The sequence below is a fragment of the Astatotilapia calliptera genome, chromosome 7 (genome assembly GCF_964374335.1).
Source record: "Astatotilapia calliptera chromosome 7, fAstCal68.1, whole genome shotgun sequence".
Taxonomy (NCBI): Eukaryota; Metazoa; Chordata; class Actinopteri; order Cichliformes; family Cichlidae; genus Astatotilapia; species Astatotilapia calliptera.
The window spans coordinates 5,524,872-5,542,401 of NC_137428.1; the positions used below are offsets into that span (position 1 = coordinate 5,524,872).

General features: G+C 41.6%; 1 protein-coding gene across 8 annotated transcripts in view; it reads right to left on the reverse strand.

Annotated features, from left to right (window-relative positions):
* Positions 1–998: 998 nt before the first annotated feature.
* The window catches only part of ppfibp2b (PPFIA binding protein 2b), a 97,484-nt gene continuing 80,952 nt past the window's right edge, over positions 999–17,530 (reverse strand). For 6 of the 8 annotated variants that reach the window (XM_080304085.1, XM_026172758.2, XM_026172756.2 and 3 more), the window contains 15 exons: positions 15,677–15,833; positions 15,184–15,216; positions 14,025–14,057; positions 12,764–12,899; positions 12,548–12,667; positions 12,307–12,457; positions 9,976–10,087; positions 9,802–9,890; positions 9,541–9,663; positions 8,908–9,033; positions 8,634–8,822; positions 6,999–7,199; positions 5,109–5,174; positions 2,245–2,313; positions 999–1,170 (listed from right to left, as the gene is read on the reverse strand). In XM_080304085.1, the coding sequence (XP_080160211.1) occupies positions 1,147–1,170; positions 2,245–2,313; positions 5,109–5,174; positions 6,999–7,199; positions 8,634–8,822; positions 8,908–9,033; positions 9,541–9,663; positions 9,802–9,890; positions 9,976–10,087; positions 12,307–12,457; positions 12,548–12,667; positions 12,764–12,899; positions 14,025–14,057; positions 15,184–15,216; positions 15,677–15,833 (1,629 nt within the window). In that variant the 3' untranslated portion in view covers positions 999–1,146. Of the gene's footprint in view, positions 1,171–2,244; positions 2,314–3,597; positions 4,216–5,108; positions 5,175–6,998; positions 7,200–8,633; positions 8,823–8,907; positions 9,034–9,540; positions 9,664–9,801; positions 9,891–9,975; positions 10,088–12,306; positions 12,458–12,547; positions 12,668–12,763; positions 12,900–14,024; positions 14,058–15,183; positions 15,217–15,676; positions 15,834–17,530 lie in introns of those variants that run through there. The other 2 variants (XM_080304087.1, XM_026172754.2) reach the window with 1 other exon arrangement.

The following is a 17,530-nucleotide window of genomic DNA, read 5'->3' on the forward strand; positions in this document are numbered from 1 at the left end:
GTACTCTGTCTCATCATCCCTGCTGATGCATCCAACCACCGCAGAGTCATCAGAAAACTTCTGAAGATGGCAGGTCTCTGTGCAGTGGCTGAAGTCTGTGGTGCAGAGGGTGAAGAGGAAGGGGGAGAGGACAGACAGAGAGGACCAGATTTTGTGTGACCTTTGACCTCTTCGATACAACATAACTACGTAGCTCAGCTTGCTCGTCTTACTGTGATTCAGCTGAATTTAATCATGACAGTGATGGGTTCGCCTTTATTTTTGGTCATAATCGCCTGCATCATTCCTAAAGGCGTATGGAGATACCTCAAACCTTTAAAGAAGTTCTCGATCAGAGGTCTGTCAATCCTGCATTTTCCTTTGGCCGCCTCAAAATTATTGCTGAGGACGCCATAGATATTCACCTTGTCGGTTTTTTTCCCAAAAAACAAGAAGAGAGCGTAGCAGTCCTTGCCGATGGAGGTGCAGAAGTTCACCATTCTCTCGTACATGTTATTGTTGCTGGACTCCATCTGGGCCATCTGGATGGATTCACTGCAGGTGTCCATAGAGACCTTCTGCTCAGCCTCCTCCCTTTCAGACAGGTGCAGGACCTGCACGACAATCTGGAACTTGGGGTTCTTGGTCGGCCTCTCCAGCACTGCCCAAACCCAGTCAGCACCCAGGAGGACGCGCTGCTCAGGAGTCATGACTGTGCAGTTAAGGGTATCCTGCAGGTTGACCTCAACACTCCGAGTGATGTAGGTCATCAGGAAGACCTGTTAAAGCGTGAGATATTTCAGTAACTTCTCTAAAGCAAAATGTCTTGGATATTGATGACGTATTTTGTTCAATAAGTGTTGCTACCTGAGTGAGCACATCAGGACTCGGGCGTAACTTGTCCTCTGGATCCTTGAAGGTGAGGTACTCTTGGGTTCTGGCTGTAGCAGCAGAGATGCAGTTGCTGAAAAGATGTATGAACTCGTTGGGCCTGGGGACATTGCGCCTCTTTAGTGTAGCAAAGATGCTCGGTTGGGGGGATATATTATGATAAAAGGATGGTTGCCTGGATTGGCCACATTTGAAACAGGAAAACACGTTTCTCAGTGGGTTAGATGTAGGTTTGCTGAATTTTGCACCCATGGTTGACGGATGATGGGCAGCAGATCACAAGCTGGTCTCCCTGATACACTGGAAAGATAATGGTCAGATTTTGGTGTAAAATTTAAGCTGAAATGCACATACTGGTGCTAAAACATACTCAGATTTTCACATTAGTTCTAAATATAGATGAAAACAAACCCAGTTAAAAAAATTAGAAATATCAGAGTTGGTCGTTTGAGAAAAAAAATGAGCCAACATTACATGTGGAAAATTCCAAAAACTGCAGTTCCTCCAATGACCATTTGAGGCTGACTCCTAAAGCAAATCATCCCTCAGAGACTCTTCTATGGATAGTTTCCCTCAGATTTTTTTTTTTAAATAAAATAAATATTTCACATGAATACTTGAGTTAGTGGCATGGTCACTCTGACAGCTGTCCGGACACATGCAGCTGGATCCAATTGGAGTCTGCTAGGCTTCGGTTCTATTCATTAGAATCATTAAAAACGACCTCACGACTGTGTCTGTCAGTGCCTTCTAGTTCATAACAAAGACTGCTAGTGTTAGCCAATAACTTAGCACTCTTCTCTCTTCCAAATATGGTCCTCAAACCAGTGAATGACATCACAGCAGCTACGTCCATCCATTACCTTTAGGACAGCGTTGGTTTTGTGAAAAACCAGCCCTGGAGAAAGTGCAGGCTTCCTAAGTTTAAACTTAGATTTAGTTGCATATTTTTTTCTAAACAGAGGTCAAATGTTAACCTTTTACAGATGTGTAACAATGGATGGTTTTCTCAGTAAACAGACAACCCATATTTTGGATCCATTTGCTTAAATGGGTTTTCTTTATCTACTTTTATTAATTCTGAGGTCATATATACAGAGAAATGAAGAAAATTTAAAGGCTTCACAACCGTTTAAGCACTGCTGTGTGACTGCTATCGCTTTATATTTAAATCAGTTGCATTTTTGAGGAGCAAAAGAACCCACTGTCTGTTCTGCTTTTGTCCCAGCACATGGAATTAGTGTCACTGTTCATTTATTTGAGAGCATAATTGACTCTGACACTACTTTCCACATTAAATATTGATCAGTTTCTGGTCCACCAGCGCGTTGCACATAAACAGAAAGAGCATTGTCAATCAGTACAGATACTCACCAGGACTGGTCTGGGAGCTTCCACAGTTCCAAATACACTACATTTCCTTTCTTCTTCTCCCTCGTCCTGCTGAGATACACAGAGTCTGTGTGAGTGTTTTATGGTTGTTTGTGTCCTGATGTGTAGAGAACTTCCAGCAGAATACTGAGAATTTTCTGCTGACGCAGAGTTTTCGCTGACAGTGGCAGCAAGGGTGTGGTGTTTGCATCTTGTCAAATTTTAGGTAAGTCAACAAAAGACTCATCTTACCAGTTAGCTTGGTGCAGCAGCTTGAGGACTGGGGTGAGCCTGAAGGGGTTGGCGGGTAAACAAAATGTGTAACTGTCTGCTTTTAGAAAGAAGCAGCAATGAGGACAGGTAGGCTGGGACAGCAACTTATAGTGTGGAGGCTCTCAAGGTCAGTTTAGGAAATGATAAAAGTTTCACAGGTGGAGAAATCCCAGATTTGACCAGTAGAGGTTAATGTAGGACTACAGTGAACTGTAATCCTACAAAACCGTTTAGAGGACCCAGTCTTATCATTTTTCTTTGATTTTTGTCAACCGAATATCACAAACTACTGTCCTACTGTTCCAGACTTCTACCATATATTTGGATGTGCTTTAAAAAGTTACTTGTAAAAGTAAATTTAGTAAAGTGTTCACATCACAGCTGGAGAGGGTTAAATGAACCATAGTAAATCCTGGTGTTAGTTTTGTGATCATGTTAAAATAGCTGAATAGCCATAGAAATTAAAGCCACAGAAACATAAATTTATATGATGTTTCAGAGCAAAGTCCAGGTTTTGGCCACTTTTAGTATGCTGAAAACACTGTGGGATTAAATTCTTTTACAAGCAACCAGACTTCTCTTTCCTGTGCACAATCTTTGATCTCTACCTGTAAACTTATTCCCTTGAGTTAGGGAATGAAATTAAATTCATGATGGGTGTCCTCTTTAGCCAAACTGCAAAGCTGGATGTAGTATCCAAATGTTCAGGATTAATGGAGTCAAACAACAATAATTTAATATTTTGTCCATCTAATTTATATTGTAGTAAATTAAAAAAGTTATGTTTCATGATTGAAATAATGCAGCTTGTTCATTTTCATTAAATTTTAATTATATAGCTCCTGTTCACAAAAGTATGGGTCTTCAGGTATTTAGCTTAACCCCACGATCAGACAACACACAACTCACTTAGAGCAAGCTCTGAGTGAAGGTGGGGAAAAAGAACTTCCTTTTAACAGGAAGAGACCTCCAGCAGGACCAAGCTCAGGGAGGGGTAGTGCTCTATCATGGCCAGTACTACTTTGAGGCAAAAGAGGAGTTTCAACAATTTTTTGTTCCATACAGTCATTTAGGAAGCATTGGTAGTTCTTGTAACTTCTTTATTTCAACATGTGATATGTAGCATCTTTCTCTGCAGAACAATAGAATGACAATGTCGAGGAACCAGCTCCTTCTTCTTTGGCTGCTCTGCTCTTAAAAATGGCTTCAACACCATTTTTGATGGAATGTCCAGTTTGTCCATTCTAAACTGCATGTTCACTGCTTTGCACAGTCCTCCCCAATGAAATACCAGCACAGTATTTACAGTACGCAGTGGTCAGTATGCTCATTAAAAGCTACATTGCATAGGGAATTAAGGAAAGCAGTAACAAAAAAAGTGTATAAATAACTGTTCAATTCAGCACTCTAGAAAATAAAAATAAGACCTTTGATTGTTGTCAAAATGTGTAGGTCCGTTTGTGTTTCCCAGTCCTCTGTACTTGAGTTAACTTGAGGTATCAGGGGCTAGTAGACGTAAATACAAGGAGCTCCACGCTGCAGTGTTAGCTTGAGGGCTGAGGTACAATTCAGCTGTGAGACAGGTCGCTACAGGTCTTTGTGGTTGATTGACAGCCTACAGCTTAGGGTCATCGTCCTTCAAACTAGCGCCGTCTGTGAACGCCTCATCTCCTTCCGCAGCTCATCTCGGCTGAGCAGATACTGGGGGCAGAGCATCATGGGAGTGGCAATGGGTTAGAGAGATTAGAAGTTAGTGTTTGCTTCTGAGCTGGGGTCAGTATACTTTACTGAAATGAGAACATCAGATCCGATGTGAGATTGTTTTATGACATGTCACAAAGGAGAAGCATAGGTGGAATTTATAAAATGAAGATGCCCAACATGAAGATGAATCTGTAGGAAATCCTCAGACATGGCTACCTTGAATGTGTGACACTAACTCACCTTAGCAAATATGAACATTATTAATGTTTGTAAAAAGACTGTGCTTTTCATTCTATGACATCTTAAAAGGTCTGCTCTGAAAAAAAGTATGCCTTGGTTATCGTCTCTCTGCTCTCTAGTGCAATGGAAGCTTGTTGATTCTAATTACTGTGATTATTTCAAATAATAAATCTGAGGTTTAAATTCGCCCTTCCTTGTTCTGATGTAACTCCTGCAGATTCTTGGACTTAAAATTTAACTTCAACTAATAAAAAGATATGAATAATGCTCAAATTTCTTTTTTTACCAAGATCTTCACTGATGTACTGACGCTGCAAACGTGTTATCAAACATCTCAGACTTCAGTTACTGTCATGATTTTCTTGACTTGAACGAACAGAACAAATGCTAAAGAACCAAGCCTGGCATCTGGATGATAGCCGCAAGTAATAAAGAAGCAAGTACCAGCGAGCAGGTTTCACACTAGCAGCATTGCTTTAATTTGTACACAGACACAAGACGTGGTGTTTTAATGGCATTTCCATCTGAGTATCTGCAGTTTTCCATCTGAGTGACTCAAACTTCTCTTACAGCAGACTACAAGCAGATTCCCAGTGAGCGAATCAGCTGCACAAGTCATTAGGCAGCAGCTTGTGTGTGTTGGCGCTTACTGTGAGGTTGTTGATGCTTTCAGAAAGAGCTTCTATTTGCAAAATGGTACCCTCTGTGGTCTCCATCTGCAACACACACGCACACACACAGATTCCTTATAAACTCATTACAACTCACAATTACAGGCTTACTATCATCAAAACAATATGTTTCTTAAACCTTTTAAAATTACCGTAGAAAGATATGAAAACGTGCAACAGATCACTGATAATGAGGATTGTACCTGCAGCTGAGTCATAGTCAAACATGCACTTCCCATGTCACCTTTAACAGGGTTACCATGGTGATGATCATCAGCCATCTTGGCTCAGACCGCTCAGCCGAAGGGGGGAAACGTGGCGTCATAAACAGCAATGACAGCCACTGTGATGGTGAGAATGGAGATGATGATGATGATGGAAGCAGGTTAGTGCTGGTTGTAGGTTATTAAGGCATGCTGCTGCTCGTGGCTCCGCCCAGCAGCGTAGTCTGTTACGTTATCTTACAGAAATACAGAATATGCTTCCTGAGGAATTCAGTGTTTTCCACATGAAGTCACCTAACTCTTAGTTTGTGAGTTCAACCACATTAACAGGCAGCATGCTTTGACATTGGCAGGGTAGCCGGGTCACTGTTGTTGCTGTCTTGATGTCACTGAGCTATTCTCCAGTCAGTCTCTTGTTCCCGCGGTGAACAGATTCCAACTCTACCACCTCGGACTGCTGGTAAAGGTAATCCCTGTTCTAAACTGGAAAACTGCTGTCAACTGGAAGTTGAAGCAGAGGGACAGCTGGTTCTGGTTACTAACCTGAACTTACTGCGGTTATATGCAGCAAGCCAGAAATGCCAAATATCACTTTGTGAACTGATGATGTTACAGAGCAGAACAAGAGCTGGAGTCGCTACATGCGGTAAATTTTGAGTCCTTACATAGAATGAGAAATTGACTTTAATGGCAACAATTTATGGCTCTTATAAGTTAAGACAGCATGGATGTTCCTCCTTTTGCACGTGCAATCTACCTCTGTGGGAAACACTGAAAATGTCCAGTACAGGCCCCTATACCGATGTACAACTAAAAACTAAATAAATAAAGGACATTGAACATTTTACACATCTGCTTCTACTCTGATCATCAGAAAGAATGAATCAACTTTGCTCATGTCGGATTTTGTTTATTAAATGATTTGATAAACCACACGTTAGCTTCCTTTCTTTGCTATAAAAATACTATTACAGTCAAATATGAAAAATAACGGTACAAAAATCACCACCTCAAGTTTCAAACAAAACATGCTATTTTATGATTTTCTCTGCAATGATATAAATAAAATCCCTCCATTATTTTATGTAAATATTGCACAAGTTCATCTCGACCATGTAACAGAACTGCATTCAACCTGGTTAGAAAAATCAAAGGTCACACATAAAAAATAATCTACTGGTGGTGCACACATGTTGGCTTAATACTGTACAAGAAGACATGTCTGTATATGCTGTATGGATTACAGGAAGTGATGTCACAGGAATCCAGAGAGAGGCTGTGTTCTCTCGTGATGAGTTAAGAGTCATGGCACAGGTTTGAGGCTGAGGTTGGGTTAGTTAGGCATCTGACCGGAGCTGAAATCAAAATACTTGAATTGTGCTCGTCTCAGGACTCCCTGCAGCGTGACAAGCAGCTGACTGAGAAACAATCTCTAAATGTAAGGCACAGGGTCGGGCTGATGGGCGGGGCTTAAAGAAGCACATCAGGGGATGGACTGAGGTATTATGGGCTGCAAGCAAAGGAAGCAGAGTAGTAGCAGAGATAGCTGAATGGCTAATAGACAGGATGACAACAGTCATCCGTGTTGTTGGCGTTACAGTTGTTGCCATGGAGATGGGTCGGCTCTGCTATCTTCTAGCCCCACCTGGTCCCTGGAGCGGTCAGGCTCTCGGTCTAGGATGGGGCTCAGGCCTCTGAAGCCAGTGTAGGGCCGCATCTGCACCCCGTTCACTGCAGACTGTCCCGACTGAGGCGAGGAGGACTCGATGGGGCAGACATAGTCTGTAGATTCATCCGGCCGTCTCCTCCTGAGGTGAGTCAAGTTAGAGAAGCCCAACTTCTTCGGCTGCAGTGAAACAGGAACAAAAGCATCGTCATGCTGTCACGCTTCAACAAAGCAACAGTGACTGCTGAGAAGACTTTTAATGTTAGAACAATGTGACTAATGATAGGCTCTACAACAAGAAGCAACACGTTTAAAGCGTGCCAATCACTACTCCTACATCAACAATGTCAATAAGAATGATTACCCAACTCACTGATGTGATTTTCTTTACTGATTTGCCATCATTAACAGCTGCAGGCAACTAAATCTTTGATAAAACTGCACGTCGCGTGTCAAGCATCAAACCACAAACAGATGTTGTGACTAGCAGCTGAACTTTATGGAAGATGCAGCCGCCTGTTGAGGACTATATGGAGACCAAAACAGAGCTAAAAGGAGATTCCTTAGATGTTGTAGATTAAATGTTATTGTTACAAGTTATTCAGATGCAAACTGGAGATCTTAACACCAACACTACAAAGGGGTGGACTCCCAGTCCTATGCACAAAAACTACAGCAAGGACAAACAACTCTGAGAGCTTCCTTGATCAGATTTAAATCAGGTAATGGGGTTTTTGGTTCCCTGGTTCTTTTGATCACACCTTGGAAACTTGAGATGCACTGAATATCTTGAATACTTGTAATTCAACTGATACACTGCACTGGTATTACTGCCAAGTGAAAAGACCAGAGCAGCATGAAAGGGAAGCTGGCATTGCAGTGGGCTGCAAAGGAGCTTGCAGCTAAAACGCTATTTCTGAAATGCAGGCTGACACTGAGATCAAAACAATGCTGTGCTCAGTTTTGTTCCATTTCCTGTAATCACATCTGTATGGATTTCCCTAATATCTGCTCTTTTTTGTGTTTAGTAGATGTGAATGAGGGACACCGGGCAGCGACACACAACAACATTCATCAAATGTGTCCTCTAACATCTGTGATATCGTCACAAAGCACTGCTGGATTTTACTTCATAGCTGGCTCATCTTGAGGGGAAAATCTAACTTAACAATAACAATTTCGTTTTGGGATTTTTTTCCCATCCACAGTATTATATACCTCCACAAAAACATCCACATACATACTTCCTGCATTAGATGTCTAAGTGTCCAAGATCATAAGTGGATCAAATGCAAGCGTGAATTCTCTTATGATGAATTATTCTTCTATTATTACTTAATTATTTTCTTCAAGAGGCACTTTGAGCTGACGCTGTGGCTGATGGCTGAGTCTTAAAGATGTGAGGAGCAGCAGAGCAGTTCTCACTGGCTTAAACTTTTGGAAGAGCTCGGAGAAACCGAGCTGACACACTGAGGTCTCACCGTGGATTAAGGCGCTTTTCTCACACTTGCAGGGAGAGGGAAGGTGTTAACTGGTCTCTTATGATGCCTTATTTTACCTACTGCCTGTGCTACTCTGAGCTTTATAATTGAGTCTTTTCTTGTATTTTCTTACCTTGACTTTAGCGGTGATGCTGAGTGGGGAGTATCCTGTCGCCTCAGTGTACTCCCTCTTCTCCTGCTGAGCCTGTGCTCCTACTAGGTTGTTGAAGTTGGTGGTTAAGTGGCGCCTCAGCAGAGTTTTCTGAGGAGGGATGTTCAGCAGCATGGCCATGCTATCAGAGTTAAACCGAGGCTCCAGCATCTATTTGAGGAGAAATGATGTCAGATGCTTTTTAAATTCTTGTTTTCCATTTTGCTCCAGATGCCGGCTGCTTTTATGTACTCACTATCAGCCCTCCATGCACGCCGCTGCCCCTCAGGTTTGGGGCATACTCTGCAAGGTCCACAGATCTCAACCACTCCATGACTCGGTGGTTAGACCACTGGACAACCTCACTGGGAGTGAACTGGCTCTGTAACACACACAAATGAATGTATTTTTTGTTCTAGTTTGACTTTTTAACAGTTTCCCAGCCTTACAAAGTGATGTTTTCTGGCAAATTTTGTTTGCACGAACTGATTAAAAAAATACAAACCAACATAGTTATATAAACTGTACTCAGTCTGCATGTGCAAATGTGGCACAAGTGGATGTCCCATTCTGACCACCAACATGTGCATCTGTGAGCAGGAATCTATGAACTTAGCTAACTCTGATGTGACACCATGTGATGCCACACACACATACAGGTAGTCAGAACAAGGACTTCCACAAGTGATGACCTTGAACGGGTGATCAAGTTTTTGACTTTCATGGATGGAGTCTTTATGAAAAATGCGTGAGATACAAATACAATGTACAAAAAGAACTTACAAAGAAGAAGACAGTGGATCTGATTTGAAGTTTTAATTTAAGAGTTCACTCACTAATGGCTCTTTTGCCATCTTTGTACTTTGCCGTATAAATGAGTTAACAATACCTCATTGCCGGGCCTGCGTTTGAGGCAGTTGGGATTGAATTTGTTGACATGGAGAACATGAATGGCACACTTGATGCTGAGGTGGTGCAGCTGGCTGGTCACTTTAAGGAATAATAAGTCGTTCTAACATGGAGAGCAGAGACAGATACAAGAAGGGAAACATGTCATACATCCCTTTTATTTTTGGGCAACTGTAAGCTCATTCCCCCCATATGGTAACGCTGATTTAACTTTACATGAATTAATTAGTTACAAACTCACCACAGTGAGATACTGCAGCATCTGCCCATCCACTCTTCCTTCATTAAACTGGTCTTTGTACTGAGGAAGGCCAATATCATCAAGCCAACCTGGAACAAAGAACATAACTGTTTTCTCGGAGATTTTCCCATATGTGTGTCTGTGCGTATGTGAGAGAAAGAATCCTTTACATACGGGTAACCCAGAGGTAATCGAGCTCTGCAGATTTTTCAGGCTGTTTGCTACTGATCGCTTTGATGGACAACTGAAGCTTCTTCCTGTGGAGTGGATTCTTCATGGCCATCTCCTGTGGACAAAGAGAAACGATTGGCTTTTTCCTCCTGTTACAGTTTAGTCAAGTCAACCAGATATAAAAGCAACATTGGTCAAAGTGCTGTACTACCAAAAAAGAACTCTTTAGAATATCAAAATTAATAAAATCTTACAAATAAATAAAAGCAAATGTTGAGGCTTAGTTTAAAAGCCAGTGTTTTGAATGGATTTTAAAACATTTCCATTGTTGATTAGGTTCTGATGTGAACAGGTAAACCACAGTTTAAAAGCGACAGCAAGGGTCCTGTCGTAAAGGTTCTTCATGATTTTATGTGGCTAGGCAGCGATGTTCTGGAGCAGCTGCAGATGTGAAATCAAAGACTTGCTTACACTCAACTATTGCAGTAGTCGCCAAGTAGTATGTCAAAATGCTACAACTCCCATGCCATTAAGAGTGGGGAGAAGGTCTGAACAACAGAACCTCTGCTATCTCTTCGTAAAGTCTAATGACATCCATTTTTAGCGTGTACGATCAGCAAAGGTGCATCGTCTGCATAGTGAAGTGCTGTAATGAACGGCGGACCTTTTTTTTTTAAAAATTGACCCTCATAGTCGAATGTGGAATGATGCTGAAATAACTCCAATAACAGGCAAAACATGAAAGAGTTTTCCAAATTCTCCAAAGTCTCCTATCTGTGAAATTATTGTTTAAAAATATTTTAGTGCTTTATACATTCATCGAACAAGTGAAAAATCCCTGGTCAGATCATGGGAGGAGACGCAAATCCCTTTAGGTTCGCGTCAGGAAAAGCATCCAACATAAAACAAATCTGCCAAATATAACTTGCAGAGCTGCTGCAACAGCAGCAACCATCCATTCGCTCATCCTTTTCAGGGTGGTGGGGGGGTGCTGGAGCCTATCCCAGCTGTCATAGGGCGAGATATACCCTGGTTGCCAGTCTGTCTCGGGGCTAGCACACAGGGACACCATTTGCTCTCACATTTACTCCTGTGTTTTGGACTGTGGGAGGAAACCACGCATGGGGAGAACATGCAAACTCCACACAGAAAGAGGGTGGAATTGAACTCAGGACCTTCTTGCTGTGAGGCAACAGTGCCAATGACGTGCCACCGTGCTGCCCGTGCTGCAGCAACCCTTTGTGAATAAAGCAACAGGTTGAAGTAGCCTCTTCTACTGCAAAAGTGGTTAAATTGGCAGATAATGTGGAGCACCCATAAATTAGTAAACCTGCAAAATATTAATTCAATCATTGATAAAATGACTGACAATCTGACCATCCATCCATCTCCTTCCGCTTATCCGTGGCCGGATCGCGGGGGCAGGAGCCTAAGCAGAGAAGCCCAGACCTTCCTCTCCCCAGCCATCTCCTCTAGCTTGCCTGGGGGAACATCAAGGCATTCCCAGTACACCCAGAAGGTGCCCAGGAGGCATACTTGTCAGATGCCTGAACCACCTCAACTGGCTCCTTTGGATGTGGAGGAGCAGCAGCTCTACTCTGAGCCCCTCCCGGATGGCTGAACTTCTCACCCTATCTTTCAATCTGACTATCTGATGGTAATTTCATTGAATTTAAATGATTAAACTAACCTTTTAGTAATAAAAGCCATTCAAGTTCTGGTTGCACCTAAATTTAAAGAAATACTGCAAGCTGCATACCATAAAGGACAAATCTGAAAAGTATATTCAAAGACCCACTTTCTTTTAAAAAGATGAAGAATTTAATGAAGAACAACTTAAAGAAAAATAACAAAATGGTCAAAAACCAAGGTAAACACAGTACATAAATAAACAAACAGTTGTGTACTCCTAGCAGAAGGATATATAAGGTGAGGTATTTAAAAAGAAAAACAGAAACTCCTGATACGGCGATCCAAGGTTTGACAGTTTCCATGGATCACAGTATTAATATAGATTAACCCGAAGAAAGAAACAGAACTGATCAAAATGATCTGGATGAGATGCAGAGAAAGGTTGGAGGTGGAGATGAGGTGTATGATGTGACAGTGTTGAAGGCGAAACTAAAGAGCTGGTTGAAAGGCAGAGGCAGGCGTTACTAAAGACCAAACAAACAGACAGACGGCAACAATGATCAGACAGGTAGAAATGGAAAATATGTGACACGCTGTATGGAAAACCAACACAGTGTGATTGTGTGTGCCGGTTGTCTTAGAAGCATCACTTTAGGAACCACACTCTATAAAGCAGTGATGTGTGCGTTTGAGTGTGTATACCTTCTCTAGGTCTTGTGGCGTGGCTGATAGCAGAGTCTGACCGCTGGTGACCCACTGGCGAGCGAGGATGCTGTACTGACCTAGTCCAATGTCTTCAATCCAGTCACACACCTGCTCTGTGTTCCACTTAGAAAATGGCGTCTTCAGATCTCTGCATAGGAACAAAACACCAAAAAGTGAACCGTGCACCTAATCACTACTATTCACTTTATTAATATAGATATTTTATTAATTAATATACTGTGTTTTCCCTGGACGGGCCAATCGAGGTCCAGCTGTAGCTCTGAATCCTCCCCTCTTGAAGTCTCCTAGCTCTGGGTCATGAACTTGGACAGGACTACCCGACTGACTGCGACGGATCCTTGCAGACAGAAATGAGAACATGAGTATAAATATAAAAAGTTTAGGACACCAAACATGCTGTTAAGTGTGTGCTCTGTATATCCTTAAAACATACTTCCCCCAGAGTTTCCTAATTCCTCTGTGACCCTTCCTGTTCTCTGGTGAGACAGGAGACTGCTGTCCAGAATCCACTCCAGAGGACAGCGGGGACTGGTCTGATGGAAAGCACTCCTCCAGCTTCTCTGAATGCTCTGCCACAGGGAAAAAAACAATGAGGAGGGGAATCACTGCAGGAACCTGAGGGGAGCTCTGGGATCCAGAGTATCTGTGTTTCCTGCTATGGACAAGAACAACATGAACATCTGCTGCTACAAATTAAATCACACGTACGGGAGATTGTTCTGTTTGGAAAATTGACCGTCTCACATTGAGATTTTTCATACATGCAATAATAAACCACTTTTTGTACAGCACTACACCTTTTATGTGCACCAAACCAACAGTTTGAAATTCCCAGTAAGGTCCTCTATTTCTGATCACAATATTAAAGCTCCTACTCATACCTATAGTCACTGTTCTGGAATTACTTTCCTGGCTACTTCTAGGTCATAGGCTTTGTGTTTAAGCAAATATTCAATACTAAAACCTACTACAAATAGTCAAAGGACAACTCAAAAAGAGATTTAGGATTACTCTAAAGAAATCCCAAAACACAGCACAAACACTACACATCCAAAGACAACACAAAAGTAACCAAGTGACCACAAAGACACAAGAGAACAATTGCAAAAAGAAGGCTCTATACACAAAAACAGAATTTCACTACAAAAGAGACACGAATTTGTGTCTGAGAGAGAGACAGGACTACCTTAGAGAACACAAATAACCATAAAGATATGCAAAAGACAAAACAAAATAACAAAAGAAACAAAGCTCCAAAGATTTGCATCCCACAGTGACCACAGAGATGCTAAATTGCTGCAAGAAAGGCCTTAGACAAGGCTAGAAACAAATCTGAAACGTCTGCAAAAAACATAAAAAAATATACCAAGTGACTTGGTACAACCAACAACACAAAGAAACAGGAAGATGCACAGAGCAGCTGGAAAAAAGACACCAAAGGAAAACAGCTACTAAGTGGAACAAAGACATAATTGTTAGAAAAAGACTCAAAACTACAGTTTGTGTGTCTTTCTCCTATGTTGGAGTGCTTACTGTGTCAGAATTCAAATGTGGCTGTTAAACTGTCCAATATTTGACAGTGCTACATAAAATGATGCAGATAACCTATTTAGCCCCAGAAACAGACAAGCTGGCAAATTCTTCTCAACAGGTTTGTAAGACTCCTACACTTAGGGGTGAAATGATATACCCACCAATATCATAGAGGTCATGTTTTCCAGGAGATCCTGATGCAGAAGAGGTTAGTTAAGTGAGAAGGATGCAAGCAGAAAAAAAGCAGAAGGCATTATTAGTCAAAGCGTCTTTATCTCCGAAATAAATGCTGAATACATGTTTGATTGTAAAGCAGAGCTGTTGACGGTTAAGTCTTTAGAAGTACTCTAAATTACTGCTTCAAGCCCATTACTCTAAATATCTGTCTCAGTTAATATGCGCTGACCTCTGAATATGCATGCTAGTCCATGCTACATCTATCCATCCTATCTGCCACTCAGCAGTAGGATCAAGAATATCTGCCCAAAAACTCTAGAACCAGAAAACGATTTTCTAAGATAAGTGCAAAATATACAGGGTTTCTTAAAAGTCCTTGAATAAGAACAGTAATGTATTTTAAATAGTGCTCTCATAGACTGTATAGAAAGGATGGACACAGCCAACACAGTACCACAGACTGGTTAGTGCAGCCTTGTTGTGAAGGATCAAAATGAATGTTCTCCCCACAACAGTCTTCAGATTGTGAAACCTATTTGAAGCAGCTACCTTTTGATTTTGAACACTTGCTCCTTCAACAGGGAGCATCAACTGTGGACTGTGAGCGAGTGCAACCCCAGTGAGGCCACGAGAGCGAGTGGGAGCGGATGTCAGATTGCATCCTTCTTTGTTTACTTTGGGGTGTTTTAGCTAGTTGAACTTCATACATACTTAAGCTTGCACTCCTCGCCCTCTCGCAGTCCTCTGATTACCCTCCTGCCTTCTTAAGCTCTGGCTCTGTGTACGCAGATATATACGGGTGGCCGTGTGCTTTTATGCCTATTAGCTTTAAAGCGTATGTTTAATTCAGCAAATGCTGATGCGAGAGAGGCGGGCATTATCTTCGACAGCTCTCTGAGTCGTGAGGGAGTCCTAATAATCCTGGGCTTTAAAGCTGCTTCATCCTCAGCGAAAACGGCTGCTCACCCTGACTCCGCTCACCTCTCAGAAAATCTTGTTTTGCTCACAAGATAGGTGATGCTTTTGTTTGCTCAAAGAGGCTTTCTCTCAGTAACTTCACAGTCACAGAAACACTGCGTTTCAGTTCTTCTGAAAGTGTATTTTCAGTTTTGACATTTGCGTTTCTGTGAGGGCATACAGTACCTAAAACCGGAGCACTGGCACTCCTGCAGCGAACTGCAGTCAGAGCACAAACAGGAGACAAGAGCAATCCGACAGCAGAGCAGGCATGAGGAGGAGGAGAAAGAAAAGGCACAGAAAGGAAGCAGTGGGCGAAGAGTTAGTTGACAAAGACAAAAAATATTTTTGTTTTGTTTTGCTTTGCAGTGCCAAATGATCTGTTCACTAAAATCACTTGCTTTTTATTCCAAGGAAAAGTTACACAAGAGGGGAAATATGCATGTTGGCTTTCTTGCAAAGCTAAATAAGATGTGTACGGTCACTATGAAGCTACAGCCAGAAGGCTGCTTGATTAGCTCAGCCGAATAAATGTATTCCCCAAAATATACAAACATTTAAATTTTTCCCTTGAGTGCAAGGTCATGCAGATTTTTTAGGTTTAAATTACAAAGAGCGAGAGACCTGCATTTGAGATTTCACAGATTAAAACATGGTGCTTAACAGATACAACACTAACTCAGACTGTAGTCCTGGCTGTGGCTGTGGACAGGCGAGAGCTGGACGGGAGATAAATACTCTCCGTCTCCGTCGCCGTTCAGCTCGGCCCGCGGCTCGTTCTTTTTACTCAGTTTCCCCGGCAGAGTTTGGTACTTGTTCAGCTCCATGTGGGGATTCTGTACAATATAAAAAGCAAACAGTGTGTTACTCTTTCAGCCAAGTCTGGCATCACATTCCAGATATAATCTTAAAATGTATACAATTCAATAAATTCACTGCAGCTTTGAATCTAAAATGATTTTCAGACACCTCTGACTCTAACAAAGTGGACACCTTAATCTCTGTAGTGTTGCTATGTGGCTCCGATTCTCTTTTTTTACATTCTTCTTTAACTACACTGAAAGTTAGTGGCTTTACCCGATGGCTTTCATAAGATCACAGCGGGGCCGTGAGGTGATTTGTGTTTTTCCTCTGTTGCATAACCGTCTGTCCTTTAGACAGTGAATGTCTGATGATGCTGGAATATAACCGCACATTAAAGTCATCGGGGTCTGAGAGAATAACTGGAGAAAGGCCAGCAGAAAGAAACAGCTGGGAGGCAGCTGTGATGTCAAGTACTAGCGACAGCCACTTCAGGTGGGTCTTGGCCCTTTTGTGTGAGTGTGTGTGTGTGCGCGTTTGTGTGTGTGTTTGTTAGTGTAGACGCAGTATGATTATACGATTATATATTGACTATAATGCACTGTGAACTTGTCATGCTGAGAACAAGAGGTCAGAGGGCACCAGGACAGTTACATCACTGTTTGCTATAAAGCACAACATTACTACACATTCTAGCAGTTTATAAGTGGCCTCACAGAAAAGACGACAACGCTGTGAGCTTGTTTTTGTCTATTATATCCCTCGAACATATCACTAGGTCATCAGTCATTACTTGTTGATGTAAGTGCATCGGGTATATTTAAGAGATGCTTTGCCTTGTGTGGATCTTTTTATGCAGCCATATAACTACTCACACAGAAACTACTCCATTACTTTTTGCTTTTCTGTTACATCTCTCAGTACTCTGCCTCTTTCTGTATGACGAACACTCTGTGTACTTTCAATGTATGATAATTAGTATGTTCAAGTCTTAATTCATATGGCTTGATACTAATTAGTATGTCCCCTTGCCCTTGATTGGCTCCTCCACTTGCCTGTCCTGCTGCTGCCTCCTTCCCCTGCACCTGATTGGTTCCACAGTAGAACGTTCTTTACTGCTTATTAAAAGATCATTTCACCCTCCTGCTAGAGAGCTGGGGTCCAATCTCTACTTAACCTTTATTTATTAAAGTTACTTTTTTTAAAGTTAAAACTTAGTATTAAAGTGTTTCCTGTTATTTGTGAAACACGTATAATGAGGATGGATGACTTGCTGGCACAAACAAAATAATGCGAACCTGTTAGAAATCACTGAATAGGATAGAAAAAGGAGCGCATCATTCTAGACATTTTAGACTATTTGTTTACTTATAATAACTACAAAATAACAGAAAATTTAGGAACTCTTAGAGGAAAGTTGCCCATTACCTGGACAAAAACAGTCACAATCACATTTTATAGCCAACAAATATTTTACCCTTTCATAAATAAATAGATTTTCTGCTTGAAAAATGTAAGCTGGTGGCCAAAAAGAAGTCAAAAATCATCAGGTGAATGACATGATAGGTGAAAATTATGTTTGGCATTAAAAAAAACAGCAAAAGCAAGAATGTGGTCATGATCCAAATTTTAGAGGGATATATGTGAATATATCTTTAGATACAGTTTCTTATCAATCGGGGGGGGGGGAGTTGGTCATGAAGATTAGTTAAGGAAGGAGAGAAGGAAAGTG